Here is a 19283-nt window from a genome sequence, read left to right as displayed (position 1 = left end):
GTTCGGAAGCATTGAACTTAACTACTATTTGCTCATTGTAGTGTTGTACGTCACCGCGTTCTTGATGGACGAAAGTTCCGAGAACTTTTGTGTGACCGTGTGTATGCAAGCCAAGCTTGAGCGGAATTCCGTCGGAAAAACCATCCAAGATTTTTCCGACAGAAAATCCGATTGTGTGTACGCGGCATAGCATTCTCTAGATGGTAAATGAAGCAACAGTTTTGTATCGTCATACTGGGAGGTTTGACTCACAGAATTACACAGAGAGCGTATTAGGTTGGTAGAAACGGCATTTCGGCAAAAAGGTCAAACCGAGACTCACAGCCAGGCCAGATCGCAAAAAGCATCCAAACTTTTCTTAGTATACCACAGATGTGTGTTGGTATTTTGTTTCTACATGTGTATATAGTATAAGTTACATATTATACAAAAATATGTGTAGGCTTGGTTACATTAGAGCTGAGGCATGCAATACTTGAGAGTGAAAGAAGAAGACAAGTTGTCACTTTATTTGGAGAATTCAGGGCAACGTGCAGTTATTTCAAAAGATATATCAAACGTTTTTCTGCCTACCTACACTGTATTGGCAAAAGTTTTAGGACACATGACCATCACTCTTACTACCATGTTTTCCCCGAAAATAAGACCTATTGGTATTTTCTGGAAGGGCTGCAATATAAGCCCTACCCCAAAAATAAGCCCTAGTTTAAAATGCTTGTAAAATCCTATAACCCACTCTATTACAGTACTGTATCATGTACAATGTGTGTGTTTCTGTAATATAATTGTGCGAAATACCTTTGGTACAGCACAGCTCGGTGCTCAGGTGACCTCCTGCTGCTCTGCTCCTCTTGTCCCTTTGTCAGTGGGGATCTCAGCCGCCCCCCCCCCCTTCTGCAGTGCTCAGAGCAGAGAAGAGAGCTCCGGTGGGTCACAGAAGTGCAGAGCAGCGCTATAACAAAGGTATTTGGCACAATTATATTATTAAAACACACACATTTTACATTATATACTACTGCAATAGAGTGGATTATAGGATTTTACAAGCATTTTTTACATTGGGGGTTCCTGACAGGCAGAGAGGCAGAGGGGGAAAGAAGACAGCACATTACATGGTAAGACCTACCCCGAGCATAAGCCCTACTGTTTCTTTTGTTGCCAAAATTAATATAAGGCCTGGGCTTATTTTCAGGGTAAGACGGTATACAGTATGTCCAATAGTATGCAGATACCTGTCCAAAATATTTTTAATTCAAATAATTATTAAGTTTAGTTGTTTCCAGTGAACAGTACTGGTAATGCAACCGCATACAAAGACATTTTAGACAATCGCCTACTTCCAATCTTGTGTGTACATTTTTGGGAGGCCTGCACAGGGCCATCAGTCCCACTGAACGCCGAATGTGAACCAGTCCAACATCTGTACCTGACCTCACAAATGCTCTTTTTGCTGGATGGGTGCAAATTCCAACAGACACACTTTAAAAATTGTGGAAAGCCTTCCCAGAAGAGCACAGGCTGTTATGGCCCCAATCACACTTGAGAAAGGGGCTGTTCAATTAGATGCAGGAAACGCAGCTTCTATCGTTATTTGCAGCCACTCACGTGTAATCGCTCAAGCAGCAATTACCTGTGAATAATCAGCCCTGGAAACAGACTTTGCACGTCAGAGCTGCAGATGGATGCAGAAGCTGTCAGCCTCTCATTGTTTTCATGGGGCTTCCACCCATAGCTCCCACATTTAATTGCTAATGACCCCATTCGCAAATGGGAAAGGGGACTTTAGCTGCAAAAGGGGGGCCCGTGGTTTTGGAATGAGTTCCCCTACAAGCACATAAAGATGTGATAGTCTGTTGTCCACAAATTTGGCTATATAATGTACTAAGATAAAGGAGAGGATTTTAACAGAAATAGAGGAAAAACTTCTAAAAAGCTAAACTAGTAGCATTATTCCTGAGAATTGTGGTGATACATTCCTCTGGGAACTGTAGTGTTTGGAATGATATGTGGTAATTGTACGCTTGTTGAAAAAGGGAAGCAAGAAAGAACAATATTGTATATCAACACTTTTTAAAGATAACTTTACCACTAAACCTGGTAATTATAGTACCCTCTGTTTATGTGTGTAAAACATAAGCACAGTTTGTTGCCCTTAAAGAGTAACTCTACTTTTGTTGACGAAAAACAAACCTCCTCAAAGTGATCATTGTATACTACTAGGATTTTAACAAACTTTGTTGTAGATTCCTACCTGTTTCTGCTCTGAAGAAATAGCTGTGTGTTTGACCATGTTTTTGCATACTGATTCTGAATTGGAGAGCCTTATTCATAATAATCACCTGGTGCATTCTCAGTGGTATAAGAAGGCATTCTTGATGCCAACAGTGTTTGCCAGTTACAGTTGCAATACTTTTATAAGCACAGCCTTCAGCAATTGTTAGAGCAGAAGTTGAAGGGGGTCCAGGAATCAAAGCACAACAGGTAGTTCTATGGGGTACAAGAGTAGGGTTTGCTTGTAGGGCTGAGTATAGCTGGAGTAGTAAGTGGTGTCTAGCATAGTCCTTTTACTGTTCGTTTTCGTTTGGTCTCCATGTCTCATGGTCTTGGCTAGATCTCCAAAAATGTGATCTAGGTCATCTCTGAGGTAATGCTGGAGGGCAAGAGTAGTTCATAGAACCCAGATGTGGGTCCAGACAGTTTGAGATGGGGTTGGGTTCTACTTCTAGATACTGAAAAAGCACTGAAAGTTTCTCAGGAGTGGGTAAGGTTTTCTTAATTTGTATATGGAAATTATGTCCCCACTTGTAGGTAGCTAAACTCTGAGGCCCCGTACACACGTCCGAGGAACTCGACGTGCCAAACACATCGAGTTCGTCGTCGAGTTCTGTGTTGAAGCCGCCGAGGATCTCGGCAAACCAACTTTCCTCATTGAACAACGAGGAAATAGAGAACATGTTCTCTATTTGGCCCGACGAGTTCCTTGGCGGCTTCCTCGGTGAAAAGTGTACACATGACCGGGTTTCTCGGCAGAATACAGCTCCGATTGAGTTTCTGGCTGAATTCTGCCGAGAAACTCGGTCGTGTGTACGGGGCCTCACAGATTTCTCTTATTATTATTATGATTATTATACAGGATTTATATAGTTCCAACAATTTGTGCAGACAATACAGTTGCAATACAATTCAATACAGGAGGAATCGGAGAGCCCTGCTCTTTAAAGCTTACAATCTAAGAGGGAGGGTGAAGTGATACAAAAGGTAATAGCTGTGGGAGGTGGGCTGATGGAGAAAATAAAAGTACAGTTGGTAGGTGAGGGCAGAATAGGCTTCTCTGAAGAGGAGGGGTTTCAGGGATCGTCTAAAAGTGGACAGAGTTAGAGATAGTCGGACAAATTGGGGTAGGGAGTTTCATAGGATGGGAGAGGCTAGGGAAAAGTCCTGGAGGCGAGCATGGGAGGAGGTGACAAGGGAACTAGAGAGCAGGAGGTCTTGTGAGGAACGCAGAGTATTTTAAGACTAGGTTAGTGATGTAGCTGGGAACAGAGTTGTGGATTGCTTTGTTAGTTTATTTAATTTAATGTAAGTAATTTAATTTATCGGGTGAGCGTAAGCCAGTGGAGGGATTGACAGAGAGGAGTAGCAAACACTGAAAGATTGGCAAGATTCCTACCTGTCAGATTGAGTCCAAGAGGGGATTGCACTCTCAATGTTCTGATGAGAAAGATTGCAGTGCCTGCACTCCTTTCAAAGTAATTAACCCTTAGTGAGTGAGTGAGTGAAAAACTTTTAAAGCGCAACACAAGCGAACTGAATCGCCTCTGGGCGCTGTATCTATTCCTTAGGGAATATCTCACCAAAAATGAAAATTCTGTTGCAGAGGATGCCTAAAATCAGAGTTGTATCTTAGTGCAGACTTCTGGGAAAATCGGTGAGCCAATCACACAAGCAGGAAATTACATTTTTGGATGTGATCTGTACACCAGCAGTGTACAGAACACCTCCAGGTTGCTGTATTGCATTGAATTTTACAGAAAATGACAGTGCTGCAGATTGAAAAGGAAATGTAATTTTTAATAACATTCAAATTCGATAAAGCTTGGGTAGCATTTGTACAGTTGAGCCTCGGATTACGAGCATAATTCGTTCCAGGAGTATGCTCGTAATCCAAAGTACTCGCATATCAAAGCAAGTTTTCCCATTGAAGTCAATGGAAGCGAAAATAATTTGTTCCGCATTGACTTCAATGGGATGCAATACCGAATGCGGCCAGAGGTGGGGGGGGTGCCAGAGAGCGCCGAAAAGGCCTGAGGACACTTCGGCTTGTTTCCTGCGCCCCCGTACCTCAGGCCAAATGAGGTACTGCAGGCCTATTTTCGGCTCTGCTCGGCTTCTGCACCCCCGTACCTCAGGTGAAAATTAGGTACTGCAGGCCTATTTAGCTTGAATTCTGCTCAACTTGCGAGTCAACAATCGCAAACCGAGTAAGAAAAACGCTTGCAGATCAAAACGCTCTCAAACCAAGTTGCTCATAAACCAAGGTTCCACTGTATACTGTATATGCTTTAAACAATTGTATATGTATGCATGCTATGTTAATTTTTTTTATTTGCTGTTTTTTTTTTTCAACAAAGGTGGAGTTCCTCTTTAAAGTGGAGTTCCACCCATTTTTTTATGTTTGTCTGTGCTGCATGCTCTAATCTCATAGTGTTCAGAATGGACAATTTTTATTTAATTTGTTGCTTGTAAATACCTTTATTTTGTAGTCTGAAATCCAGGAAGTCATACAGTCTGGCTTCATGATGCCCACACTTAAGATGGCCACGGTCTATTTCTAGATTATAAACTATCTAAATGCTGTAACAACCTAACAAAATGGACCTTAGTTTACAGACTAACTTTACTAGAATACATTAAGCTTGTGTATTACAGGGGTATTTATATTTAAAAAGTGAAATTGTGGGTGGAACTCCCCTTTAAGTTAACATGAGATTACACAGGGTACACAGAGCATAAATGAGAATTCCAAATGTCAGCAAAGGGGACTCGGAGCGCACACAGTTTATCTGCTTCTGATTAATGTAACATCATCACATCTCATGTTCCCTGGTGATACCTGGTGGAATTTGTTGTGGTTGTTGTGGTCATACAAGAAGTTAATGATCTTGTTGCATATTTTTCTTTATAGGGGTGTATGCACACAGGCTCCATGCTACTGTATCTTAATGGAGTTCTGTGCTCAAGGGCAGCTTTATGAAGTTCTTCGTGCTGGGAGGAAGGTCACCCCCTCCTTACTAGTGGATTGGTCCATGGGTATAGCTGGAGGAATGAACTATCTTCATCTCCACAAGATTATCCATCGAGACCTCAAGTCACCAAAGTAAGTACTGATTGTAGAAACTTGCTATAATGTACTATTAGGTGTACTTGGCTGATAATGATCATATGTTTGTACCCAACAGGCATGGATTGCATAAAATATTGTCAAATATTCAGTCGTTAAGTCTTTAATTGTGCTCCCCATTACCATAGTCAATTTGTGCACAATCTTTGAAAAAGATTAGCCCTATGACATACATCCCCCAATAATTTATTATTATTATACAGGATTTATATAGCGCCAACAGTTTGCACAGCGCTTAACAAAATAAAGGCAGACATTACAGTTGCATTACAATTTGGTACAAGAGGAATTAGAGGGCCCTGCTCATTAGAGCTTACAATCTAATATATTGACTCATCCTCTTTTATTCTGTGAGACACCTGAGTCCATGGCAGGATGGGGTCAGACCTGCAACCGCTGCAGACCACAGAGAGGCCTCTGCTGTTTGTTGCTGAAATAAATGGGATTTTGCTAGTCATAAAAAGCTTTCCAATGCAAAATAAAATACCTTCACAATAATGTCACTGCATCCACATTGATTCTTGACTTAATTAACAGCTGAGCTTGTAGCACTTGCCTCAGGCCTTCTCAGCATTCGGTAACGCAACACTTTATTCTCTCCAACATCACACTGATTCACAAGGGTTTCTCCATTCCAAATCAAAACTGACAAAATATTCCCTATGGAAGGACCGGGACATTGCAGTGTCCTTATTCGAAGTATAAGGAACTGACTGGCAGGATAGTGGATGATGTATGTGTATTATCCCGGGTTTCTCAGCTACACAGGGTAAGGGGCTGATGTGGACGAAACAAACGTTGATGTTTTCTCACATCCTAATAATTCTACAGGGTCCCGGAGCCTGGAGCCTTTGTAGAGCATTTGCTGGCATAAAGCCTTCATCCCTATGTCCATATCCTACCTTGTAGCTAGACCTCATTATTAGTCCCAGATGTATACAGGCCTTTTTATATGTGAGCTGACTTATTTTAGAGTCCCTCTCTCCCACTCTCTCTGCTGTGGGAATCTGCTGCTTGGTAAAAAGGCTGACTGCTGACATAAAACCTTTAGTCCCTCTCTCCCACACTCTGTGCTATGGGAGTCTGCTGCTTGGTGAAAAGGCTCACTGCTGACATAAAATATTTAGTCCCTCTCTCCCACACTCTGTGCTATGGGAGTCTGCTGCTTGGTGAAAAGGCTCACTGCTGACATAATACTATTAGTCCCTCTCTCCCACTCTCAGGGCTGTGGAATCTGCTGCTTGGTGAAAAGGCTGACTGCTGACATAATACCTTTAGTCTCACTCACTCTGCTGTGGGAATCTGCTGCTTGGTAAAAAAAAAAAAGGCTGACTGCTGACATAAAACCTTTAGTCCCTCTCTCCCACACTCTGTGCTATGGGAGTCTGCTGCTTGGAAAAAAGGCTGACTTCTGACATTATACCTTTATTCCTTCTCTCCCACTCAGTGCTGCTTGGTGAAAAGGCTGAATGCTGACATAATACATTTAGTCACTCTCTGTGCTTTGGGAGTCTGCTGCTTGGTGAAAAGGCTGACTGCTGACATAGTACCTTTAGTCCCTCTCTCCCACTCTCAGTGCTGTGGGAGTCTGCTGCTTGGTGAAAAGGCTGAATGCTTACATAGTACCTTTAGTCCCTCTCTCCCACTCTCAGGGCTGTGGAATCTGCTGCTTGGTGAAAAGGCTGACTGCTGACATAGTACCTTTAGTCCCTCTCTCCCACTCTCAGTGCTATGGGAGTCTGCTGCTTGGTGAAAAGGCTCACTGCTGACATAATACTATTAGTCCCTCTCTCCCACTCTCAGGGCTGTGGAATCTGCTGCTTGGTGAAAAGGGTGACTGCTGACATAGTATCTTTAGTCATAATACCAAACAGGTATTTGTGGTACCTGTTTATTTTGTTCTTGGACTGTCCTGGGTGTTCCTGTCTGAGGCCCCGTACACACGACAGAGGAACTCGACGTGCTTGGCACGTCGAGTTCCTCGTCGAGTTTTGGGATGAAGCCACCGAGGAGCTTGGTGGGCCGCCTTCTCCCATAGAACAACGAGGACAACGAGAAAATAGAGAACATGTTCTCTATTTTCTCGTCGAGTTCCTCGGCGGCTCCATCGAGCCAAAACTGTACAGACGACAGAGTTTCTCGGCAGAATCCGGGTTTTGACCGAGTTTCTCGGTGAATTCTGCCGAGAAACTCTGTCGTGTGTACGAGGCCTTATACATAGTTTACTGCTCCCAATACCAAGTAACGGCAGTGCCAGGGCTGGGCAGGACAGGGTTAATAAATTAGAGAACAGTGTACAAAATATACAAATTAAACAATGTACATTGTAAATTAGAGCGGCTCTGGATAGAGTTTACATTCTATAATTGTTGCCATGGTTGCCTTATTTGTGTTGCCAATTTAATGTTTGTTCCGATCATCTGTTCATTATATGGAAGGAATGTTGAGTTTCAATTTGGCAGGTTCCATATTTTGTGCATATAACCCATGTGTACCTTATATGGGCTGAAATTCTTGTACAGTTCTGTGCACCAGTGAAATGTATAATTTGAAATAGTTTGCAGCGATCAGTGCTGATATGATGTACACAGGATCTATGGTCCCTTTTAGTATAGCTCATACTGGCATTTGTTACAGCACTGGTCTGTGTCTTCTGTGTGGGCGGGTAGTGCGAGTATAGCATGCATGTTGCCTTGGCACGTATTAGCGCTTGCATTAGCGGGGACCAATGTGCGTTGAGCGGAGGGGTCATGCAAGCTATATAAGAGGTTATTAATCGGAGAATCTGTAGGAAGAATTTTTCTTGTTGCCCATAGAAACAAATTCTCTCTTTCACTCTCCCACATTGTCCTCATAGAATGAAAAGTACAATCCGCTTACTGTGGAAGAGCAGTTCTTCCCTCAGAAACAAAGACAAAATTACAGTTAGTTTTTACCAAGTAAATATTGTGCATCATTGCTTTTTAAGTAACAGTTACAGGTCTTGCCCCTCCTCCAGCCTGTGACTGGACAGTGAAAGGAGAAGCAGCAGATTCATGAGCTCTTCTCTGTGTCACTCTGCTCTCTCATCCTATAAGCATGTTCCTGGTTAGTATTTGAGCACTGCAGCATAGCTGATTGCTGCTTCTCCTGTACAGCAAAGGAAGAGACTTGTTTTTTTTTTCTCTTATTCAGTTAATTAACAGTTACAGGTCTTGTCCCTTTTTCAGCCTGTGACAGTGAAAGGAGAAGCAGCAGATTTATGAGCTCATCTCTGTGCTTTTTTATCCTGTCAGCATGTCTCTTAAAAGCACTTCAGCACGGCAGCAGCAACCGATTGCTGATTTTCCCTCTCCCAGTCTGGGCCCTGCAGTACAGAACTGAACCTGCACAATTGCCCCCATAGCAAGCTGTTTGCTATGGTGGACACTTGATAGGGAAGAAGAGCCAGAAGCGCCGATGAGGGACCCCAGAAGAGGAGCAATGGAGCTGCTCTTTGCTAAACCAGTGCACAAAGCAGGTAAGTATGACATGTTTGACGTTTAAAACAAATATGACTTTCCAATCACTTTACAACATGTATTAGTAAATACCAAACTGCATAAATGTTTGTCATTTGTATCTGCCTGGAGTTCATCTTTATGGTATGTATTATTTGTTGCCCCATGTTTAGCTTTATTTTCTTATTCAGAGAAGGAATCTGAAACTAAAGGATCCCTAGGTTCTGACAGTCAGCTAACTACTTACCTCTGGTTTTATTTCAGTGCATGCAAATAGCTAGATTCAGGTAGAGTTAGGTCGGCGTATCAGTAGATACGCCGACCTAACTCTGAATCTGCGCCGACCTAGGTTTAAGTGTATTCTCAAACAGAGATACACTTAAACCTATCTAAGATACGACGGCTTGCGCCGTCCTATCTTAGGGTGCAATATTTAGGCTGGCCGCTAGGTGGCGCTTTCATTGCGGTCGGCGTAGAATATGTAAATCACTAGATACGCCTATTCACGAACGTACGCCCGACCGACGCAGTACAGATACGCCGTTTACGTAACGCTTTATCAGGCCTAAAGTTATTCCATCAAATAGTTGGAATAGTAATGTTAAAGTATGGCCGCCGTTCCCGCTTCGAAATTCGAAAATTTTACGTCGTTTGCGTAAGTCGTCCGTGAATAGGGATTTACGTCATTTTTCGTCCACGTCGAAATCAATAGGCCTGTGCGGCGGACTTGACCGCAATGCACACTGGGAAATGTAGGCACACGGCGCATGCGCAGTTCCAATAAAACGTCAATCACGTCGGGTCAAAGCATATTAACATAAAACACGCCCCCTCAGCCGAATTTGCCGCATTTACGCTACGCCGCCGTAAGTTAGGAGGCAAGTACTTTGAGAATACAGTACTTGCCTCTCTGACTTAAGGCGGCGTAGCGTAAATACGCTACGCTACGCCGCCTTAAAATTAAGGCAATTTCTGTGAATCTAGCTAAAAAAAAATTCTTAAAGTGGTTGTAAACCCTTACAACACACTTTCACCTACAGGTAAGCCTAGATTAAGGCTTACCTGTAGGTGCTGTTATTAACTCCTAAACCTACACAGTTTAGGAGATAATTACAATTCCCCGTATGAGAGTTTCTTCTGTGCATGCGCCAACGTATTTGGCGCATGCGTACTGTAGAAAGCTCACGCCGCGCCGTTCCGATTAAAGGTCATGCCGTGACTGGCGGCTCCTGCACGCATGCGCGGGAGTGACGTCACGTGACTCCGGCCAGTCACAGAGCCGGAGTCAGTGACCCCGGAAGGAAGATGGACACTTCCAGCCGGCGAGGAAATCGGGGACATTGCAGGCGTTCCAGGTAAGTGACACATAATGGGCTAAAACCCATCAGTGTTTACTTCCTCTTTCAAGTGCCATGTTTCTCTCTAATGTATTATGTACCTACATATCTATGTATTTATATACATCATTTACCTATGTACATAAAATGAAATAGTATTTCTAATATTTAGGGTATGGATATGTCATGTTTAAACTTTTGTTACCCACAGCATGCTGATCACCTATGACGACCTAGTAAAAATATCAGATTTCGGTACTTCTAAAGAGCTGAGTGACAAGAGCACTAAAATGTCCTTTGCTGGTACGGTAGCTTGGATGGCACCAGAGGTCATACGCAATGAGCCCGTCTCTGAGAAGGTGGACATCTGGTGAGTGACTACTCGATGAATCATAATCCGGTCATCTGCTTTTATCCTGTATACAGGGTTTGAATCCACCAATCTTTCGTTTGTTTAGTTAAATTATTTTATTAAACAAATAGTCACCCCCATCCCTAATGATACCAGTTGGCACACCAGTCTTCTGGTATGCTGATGACATTAGTATGCAGGTTGCCAGCTGCATTAATACCAGCCCATGTGCCATTTATCATTAAGCTGCTTCTGAAAGAGGTCGGTTCCTTTTAGGGTTAATCCTCTATATAGCAAAGAAATATTTAAATATTCACCCACACTGAAACATAGAATTGTTACACATGGTTTTCAGAGATTCCTACAATTGGTTAATTTATCCATTAGGTTCAACGAAAATATTGGAAAAAGTTTTTATGCACTTGAGAATTCATTGTTTGTTGTTTTGTTGTGTATTACATTTTAATTGTCCCGCCGGAGGGTGAATTGCATATCTGGGTATTATGTACCATCCTACTATTTATTTTCAATGATTTTTATTGAGAACATTTTCAGGTAGTCAAAAAGTAAATAAAACATTATGACAATAAAAGGTATTACAATACAGAGTGAACAATCCGAGAAGGATCCATCCTACTATTTATTATTGTGGATTTGGGGTATGAAGTGGAGCCCACTTGGTGCATGCACCTGTGAATGTAAACAATCGAATAATGGCACATGCAGCTCACCTTTTGATTATATATATATATATATATATATATATATATATATATACATACACACACACACACACACACACACACACAGCAGGTAAAATAAGTATGGAGCACGTCACCATTTTTCTAGGTAAATCAGTTTCTAAAGATGCTATTAACATGAAATGTTCACCACATGTCGGAAACAACCCATGCAATCCACACATACAAAGACATTAAAACAAATGCATTCACAAATTAAGTTATGTGTAATAATATTGAATGACACAGGAAAAAATTATTGAACACATGAAAAAAAGGGAGGTGCAAAAAGACATGGAGAGCCAAGACACCAGCTGAAATCTATCAGTAGTTAGAAAGCAATCCTGCCCCTTGTCAGTGAAAATTAATAGCTGGTTCAGTCTCAACTGACAGCCCATAAAAAGGTGTCTCATTACCAAGGTGACACACAAGAAACATCTCATGATGGGTAAAAGCAAAGAGCTCTCTCAAGACCTTCACAACCTCATTGTTGTAAAACATATTGATGACATTGGTTACAGAAGGATTTATAGACTTCTGAATGTTCTAGTGAGCACTGTTGGGACCATAAATTCACCATAAACCAGTTACGACCAGGTGCTCCTCACAAGATCTCTGACAGAGGAGTAAAATTATCAGAAGAGTTGTCCAGGAGCCAAGGACCACTTGTGGAGAGATTCAGAAAGACCTGGAACTAGCAGGTACAATTGTTTCAAAGAAAACAATTATTAATGCGCTGAACCGCCATGCACACTCACCACGCAAGACTCCATTGCTGAAGAAAAAGCATGTTGAAGCTCATTCAAAGTTTGCTGAACAACATTTAGACAAGCCTGTGAAATGCTGGGAGAATATATTCTGGTCAGATAAGGCCAAAATTTTACTTTTTGGATGCCAAAATACACACCGGCCCAGATTCTCAAAGGACTTACGACGGCGCATCTCCATGTACGCCGTCGTAAGTCCTAATCTGGCCCGTCGTATCTATGCGACTGATTCTTAGAATCAGTTATGCATAGATATCCATTAGATCCGACAGGCGTAAGTCTCTTACGCCATCGGATCTAAACTGCAATTTTTTTTTGCCCGCTAGGTGGCGCTTCCGTCGATTTACGCGTCGAGTATGCAAATTATCTAGATACGCGAATTCCCGAACGTACGCGCGGCCGACGCAGTAAAGTTACGATGTTTACGTTAGGCTTTTCCCGGCGTATAGTTGTCCCTGCTATATGAGAAGCAGCTAATGTTAAGTATGGCCGTCGTTCCTGCGTTGAAATTTTAAAAAGTTACGTCGTTTGCGTAAGTCGTCCGTGAATGGGGCTGGACGTCATTTACGTTCACGTCGAAACCAATGACGTGCTTGCGACGTCATTTGGAGCAATGCACACTGGGATATTTTACGGACGGCGCATGCGCAGTTCGTTTGGCGTGGGGACGCGCTTCATTTAAATGATACACGCCCCCTACCCGCCAAATTTGAATTCCGCCGGGTGATTTACGATACGCCGCCGCAACTTTACAGGCAAGTGCTTTGTGAATAAAGCACTTGCCTGAAAAACTTGCGGCGGCGTAACGTAAATCGGATACGTTACGCCGCCGCAGAGATACGCCCAAGGTACCTGAATCTGGCCCACCATGTTTAGAGGTCAAATAGCACCGCACATCACCCCAAAAACACCAAACCAACAGTGAAGTTTGGAGGTGGGAACATCATGGCGTGGGGCTGTATTTCAGCATACGGTACTGGTAAACTTAATTTCATTGAAGGAAGGATGGATGGAAAAATATACCAAGACATTCTTGATAAAAATCTGCTGCCAGGATGATGAAGATAAAATGAGGGAGGACATTTCAGCAAGACAATGATCCCAAACACAAAGCCAAGGAAACTCTCAATTGGTTTCAGAGAAAGAAAATAAAGCTGTTAGAATGGCCCAGCCAATCACCTGACTTAAATCCAATAGAAAATCTATGGAAAGAACTAAAGATCAGAGTTTATAGAAGAGGCCCACAGAATCTTCAAGACTGTGTGGAAGAATGGGCCAAAATCACACCTGAGCAATGCATGTGACTAGTTTCTCCATACAGGAGGTGTCTTGAAGCCATCATTAACCACTTCATTACCGGGCACTTAAACCCCCTTCGTGCCCAGACCAATTTCCAGCTTTCAGCGCTGACACATTTTGAATGACAATTGCGCGGTCATACAACAAATGACCCAAATTATATTTTTGTCATTTTTTTCAAACAAATCAAGCTTTCTTTCGGTGGTATTTGATCATCTCTGCGATTTAATTTTTCTCACCTCGTCTTTCAGGACAGCACCTGGAGAGAGAGCGCAGCTCCACCCACTTCCCAGGAAATTCCGCCCCCTTCCACCATGGCCTCAGTTGTAGTGTTTCCTCCGGCCATGGTGGAAGCGCTGCAGGGAACCAGGGGTGTGCTGTTCTCTCCCCAGGCGGGGAAGGTGGATTGTTTTCGAGCATACCGGTGTTTTAGGTTAGGAGGTGATCCTCCAGAGGCGGACCCGACTTCTCCCCTGACGCGCGGGTGAAGGTCGGGTACTTCTCCTCTTCGGTCCGGCGAGGACAGAGGCTGCTGGAGGTCCCGCTCCCTTAGTCCGGGCATCGTTGCTTGCGGGGGGACGGTCAGGTGCCGTCCTTCCGGCATACGAGGCTCCGGAGCGGAGGGCGTAGTGACGTCCTTTCCGGGTGGAGGCGGGACTTCCGGCGGCGCGTGGCGGCTTCCGGTTCCGGCCGCCTGGAACGCAAGAGGGGGAGTGAGCTTCGGCGGTGCTATTTCCGGGTCTCGCAGCGGCGAGAGGAACCCGGGAGATTTAAAACAGCTGTCGCACGCCCGCAGCGTTCTGGGACCATGGAGCCAGAAGACGCAGCGGAGGTGGCGGGAGCAGGAGCCACAAGCACCAGCCCGGCCCAGGTAGGAGACCCAGCGAGGGTCAATGTACCAGGGTGTTGTTATGTCCCTCTTTTCTGCCCCTTCGGGGGAGGGGAGCCTGCCTCACTCACCCTAGTCACTTCTGTGGGTGCGTGTAGTTTTTCTGGTACAGCGGTGATGGGTGCTGGTTTTTATTTGTTCACTAGCTGTGTGCACTTGTGTGTTTTTGTTGGCTGGCGTACAAAGGTTAAACATAGCGTTGTTGTCCTTTGTGTCGTTTCAGAAAGTTAAAGAAAAACTTAAAGTGGTAGAACCTCCTCCTTCCAAGAAGCGGTGTGCTACTTGTAAAGCTTCCCTTAAAGGGAACTGGACCAAACCTTTATGCAAAACTTGTATTGCGGAGATTGTCAGGGGGGAAGCCTCTACTAGTTCGGCCTCTGAGCAGACCACCGTCAAGGGAACGGGGGAGTTGCTCTCTTCATTTAGGGAGAAGTTGCACCAGACTTTCCAGTCTTTTCGCTCCTTCCTGGACAAGGGTCCGACCAAAGGATCTAAGGCCAGGGCCAGTACCCCCTCCACATCTAGAAGGTTAGACAGTGAGTCCGAGGAGGAGGAACCTGAAAATGCTATTTCAGGATCAGAGGCGGAGGATGAAGAAGAAAAGGATACTTCTTCCTCACGCTATAAACTGTCCTTAGAGGAGGTTGATGACCTATTAAGGACAATTCATTCTACCCTAAACATTAAAGAAGATGCGACTCAGCTGTCATTGCATGACAGGATGTACCAGGGTTTGGATGAGGTAAAACATCGCACCTTCCCGGTACATAAAGTATTGTCTGAGACAATTAAAAGAGAATGGAAGGACCCAGAGAAGGCACCCTTCTTTTCTAAATCTCTGAAAGGGAGACTTCCTTTCGATGAAGATCCAACGCAGGCCTGGAATAAAAGGCCTAAACTGGATGCAGCATTCTCAAAAGTTTCCCGCAATACGGACCTAGCTTTTGAGGATACAGGTGCCCTTAGGGATCCCCTGGATAAAAGAGCAGATAGCCTGCTCAAAAAAGCCTGGGATACCTCCTTGATTAATCTTAAACCAGCTATGGCATCCACTGTGGTGGCCAGAAACCTTGAGCATTGGCTGGATCAGCTCAAAGGTCACATTGAGGCCGGTACCTCTCGTAGAGAGCTTTTGGAGTCCTTTCCAGTCCTTATGAAAGCGGTAGGCTATATAGCGGATGCTTCGGCTGAATCCGTGAAGCTCTCCGCCAGATCCTCGGCGTTGATAAATTCAACCAGAAGGGCCTTATGGGTTAAGACCTGGCAGGGGGACACAGCCTCTAAGCTGAAACTGTGTGGGTTACCTTTTGAAGGAGACTTGGTTTTTGGCACAGGACTAGACACCGTCCTAGATAGGACGGCGGATAGAAAGAAGGCTCTTCCTTTAAAAGAGGTAGATTCGGGGCCCAAGAAAAATTTTCGTCCTTTTTTCCAAGCCAAGGGTCCTAAGGAGGCACAAAGAGGTCAGGGTGGTAGACCCTGGCGGTCCCAGAGGGGCCGCGGGAAGCCTGGGGTGTTGTTTCGCTCCCCCAGCCAACCTGCTAAGCCCCAGTGACGGTCTCCCAGCTGTGGGTGGTCGGCTCCAAGCCTTCCTTCCACAGTGGGCAGAGGCGACGTCCAGTCCGTATGTGCTCAAGCTGATTGCAGAGGGATACGCACTGGAGTTTTCGGGAAAACCACCGTCGCGGTTTTATGTGACCCAATTGCCCAGGGAGCAAGAGAAGTCTCAGGCTATGCTGACATTAGTGGAGGATTTTCTCCAACAGAGGGTGATTACGCCAGTTCCCCAGAGAGAACAGGGGGAGGGCTGTTATTCCCATATATTCCTTGTAAAGAAGCCGTCGGGCAAATTCAGGTTGATTTTAAACCTGAAGGTCCTGAATCTAGCTATCCGGTACAAGAGATTCCGCATGGACTCTATATACTCGGTAAGAAAGCTTCTTCCCCTGGGGTGCTTTCTAGCTTCAATAGATTTAAGGGATGCTTATTTGCACGTCCCGATCAGGACTTCCTCCCAGCGCCATCTGCGTCTAGCCATCAGAACAGAGAGCGGGGTGAGACATTTTCAATTCAGAGCCCTCCCATTCGGCCTTTCCTCCTCTCCCAGAGTCTTTTCAAAAGTGGTGGCAGAGGCCTTGGCACCCCTAAGGCTCAGGGGGATTTCTATAATTCCATACTTGGACGACCTCCTGCTGTTCGCCAAGTCGGAGGAGCAGCTTCTCCTGGACCTGAAGAGGACCCAGGCTCATTTGGAAGGGCTCGGTTGGATCCTGAACAAAGAAAAGTCAAGTCTAGTACCCTCCCAGAGGATAGTCTTTCTAGGATACGTTATAGACTCTGTTCAGGGGAAAATCTTTCTACCAGAAGAAAAGATAGAGAAAGTTCAGGCTGCGGTGAAGACAATTCAGACGAATGTGCCGATTTCTGTGCGCTCAGCCATGTCCACTATGGGCTTACTCACGGCCGCCATTCCGGCGGTGCAGTGGGCTCGTCTCCATTCAAGGGACCTACAACAGGTGATCCTTCAGAATTGGACCCATGGGGAACCCCTAGAGAAGAGATTCAGAGTTCCGTCTTCAGTGAAGAGGAAACTTTGGTGGTGGAGAGGCCAGGCAAATCTGCGCCTAGGTCTGTCTTGGTCCTTCCCCACTACAAGGGTCCTAACTACGGACGCGAGTTCGTGGGGATGGGGTGCTCACCTGGACGGGCAGATGGCACAGGGATCCTGGACGAGGGAAGAGTCCAGAAGGTCCTCCAATTGGAGGGAACTCAGGGCCATTTGGTTAGGGCTAAGGGCCTTTCAGGAGCTGATTCTGGACCAACATGTCCAGATTCTGTCAGACAACGCCACAGCAGTGGCGTATGTTTCCAGACAGGGGGGCATGAGAAGCAGAGTACTCCTCAGTCTGGCCTTACAGACTCTGTCCTGGGCAGAGGTGAACTTGGCTTCCCTATCGGCAGTACACCTAAAAGGCAGCCTAAACATGCTGGCAGACTTTTTAAGTCGGACAAGGGTTCTGGAATCGGAGTGGTGTTTATGCCCGGAGGTCTTCCAAGAGCTAGTAAACAAGTGGGGAACTCCTCAGATAGACCTGTTCGCGGCCCAGTCCAATGACAAGGTTCCAGCTTATTTCTCTCTAAACAGAATGGATCAGGCAGAGGGTCTAGATGCGTTAGTTCAACGCTGGCCCTTCCGCCTGTGCTATGCCTTCCCCCCGGTTCAGATCATTCCATTAGTGTTACGGAAGCTTCAGGAGGAGAAGACTACTCTGATCCTGATAGCCCCGTACTGGCCCAAGAGGCCTTGGTTTTCGAGTCTGTTGGAACTGGCGGTAGAAGACCCCTGGGTTCTACCAGTCAGAAGAGATCTACTTTTTCAGGGCCCTCTACTGCATCCAGACGTGAGTCGGTTAAGGCTCACGGCCTGGTTACTGAAGAGCTAATTCTTAGCAGGAAGGGTCTATCCAAACGTTTGGTAGATACGCTACTTAGTAGTAGGAAAGAGGTCACGAGGGCCATCTATTTCAAGACTTGGAAGGTTTTCAATTCTTGGTGTGAAGTTAAAAATTATTCTCCCTTGAATACTTGTTCCGTCTTGGAGTTTTTACAAGACGGTATGGATAAGGGTCTGGCAGCCAGCACCTTAAAAGCGCAGGTGGCGGCTTTGTCAGTGTTTCTAGAGAGACGTTTATCTCTAGAGCCCTATGTCATCAGATTTTTTAAGGCCTTAGCCAGGGCTAGGCCTTCCCCGTTTAAATTTTTCCCCAAGTGGGATTTATCAGTGGTTCTGGGGGGTTTGACTCAAAAACCCTTCGAACCACTGGTAGACGCCTCTGTAAAGTTTCTAACTTTAAAATTGGTGCTTTTGGTGGCGGTCACCTCAGCAAGGAGGATTAGCGAGCTTCAGGCGCTTTCCGTTTTGGAGCCTTTTTTGTCAATCTTCCCTGATAGGGTAGTATTAAGGACTGATCCGAGTTTTCTTCCGAAGGTAGTGTCAGTATTTCATAGGACGCAGGAAATAGTGTTGCCTACCTTTTGTCCAACTCCTTCTTGTCCGAAGGAGAGGGAATTCCATTCCTTAGATGTCAGGAGATGCATTAGACGCTATCTAGAGGTCTCTAGCGAGTTCAGAAAGGCGAATTCGCTTTTCGTTCTGTTTTCAGGATCCCGCAAGGGGCATGGGGCTTCCAAAAGTACGCTGGCTAGATGGTTGCGCATGGCTATCCATGAGGCATACAAAGCTAAAGCTTTGGATCCCCCTCCGGGAGTAATGGCCCATTCTACTAGGGCGGTGGCAACTTCCTGGGCAGAACGGGCTGGAGCTTCACCAGAGCACATCTGTAAAGCGGCAACGTGGACGAGCTTTTCCACCTTCGCTCGTCATTATAGGATGGATTTGCTCTCTGTGTCAGAGCAGTCTTTTGGCAGGAAGGTCCTGCAAGCGGTGGTCCCACCCTAGAGTAAGTACTCGGTTATCATCTCCAGGTGCTGTCCTGAAAGACGAGGTGAGAAAACCTTAGTTAGACTTACCGGTAACGGTATTTCTATGAGTCTTTCAGGACAGCACCGATGACCCGCCCTTTTATTATTAAAGATAATATATATATATGCTAATGTGTGTAGTTTCTATGTTCTGCTTATCTAATTTCAGCGTGGCCGGAGGTACTCGTGAACAACTGAGGCCATGGTGGAAGGGGGCGGAATTTATAGCATTGACTGCAGTGTTTCCTGGGAAGTGGGTGGAGCTGCGCTCTCTCTCCAGGTGCTGTCCTGAAAGACTCATAGAAATACCGTTACCGGTAAGTCTAACTAAGGTTTTTTTCGCTATAAACAAAAAAATACAGAACATTTTGAAAAAAAAACACAATATTTTTTACTTTTTGTTATAATAATATCCCATTTAAAAAAAAAAAAAAATAATAATTTCCCTCGGTTTAAGCCGATACGTATTCTTCTACATATTTTTGTTAAAAACCAAATCACAATAATCGTATATTGATTGGTTTGCGCAAAAGTTAT

General features: G+C 44.8%; 1 protein-coding gene across 2 annotated transcripts in view; it reads left to right on the top strand.

The window, feature by feature from the left end:
- Positions 1-19283, top strand: part of MAP3K12 (mitogen-activated protein kinase kinase kinase 12) — a 203706-nt gene that overhangs the window by 125150 nt on the left and 59273 nt on the right. For both annotated transcript variants that reach the window (XM_040340709.1, XM_040340710.1), the window contains exons 4-5: positions 5186-5377; positions 10429-10587. In XM_040340709.1, coding sequence (XP_040196643.1) covers positions 5186-5377; positions 10429-10587 — 351 coding nt within the window. The remainder of the gene's footprint in view (positions 1-5185; positions 5378-10428; positions 10588-19283) is intronic.

The sequence above is a fragment of the Rana temporaria genome, chromosome 2 (assembly GCF_905171775.1).
Source record: "Rana temporaria chromosome 2, aRanTem1.1, whole genome shotgun sequence".
Taxonomy (NCBI): Eukaryota; Metazoa; Chordata; class Amphibia; order Anura; family Ranidae; genus Rana; species Rana temporaria.
This window is presented reverse-complemented; position numbering and strand designations above follow the sequence as displayed.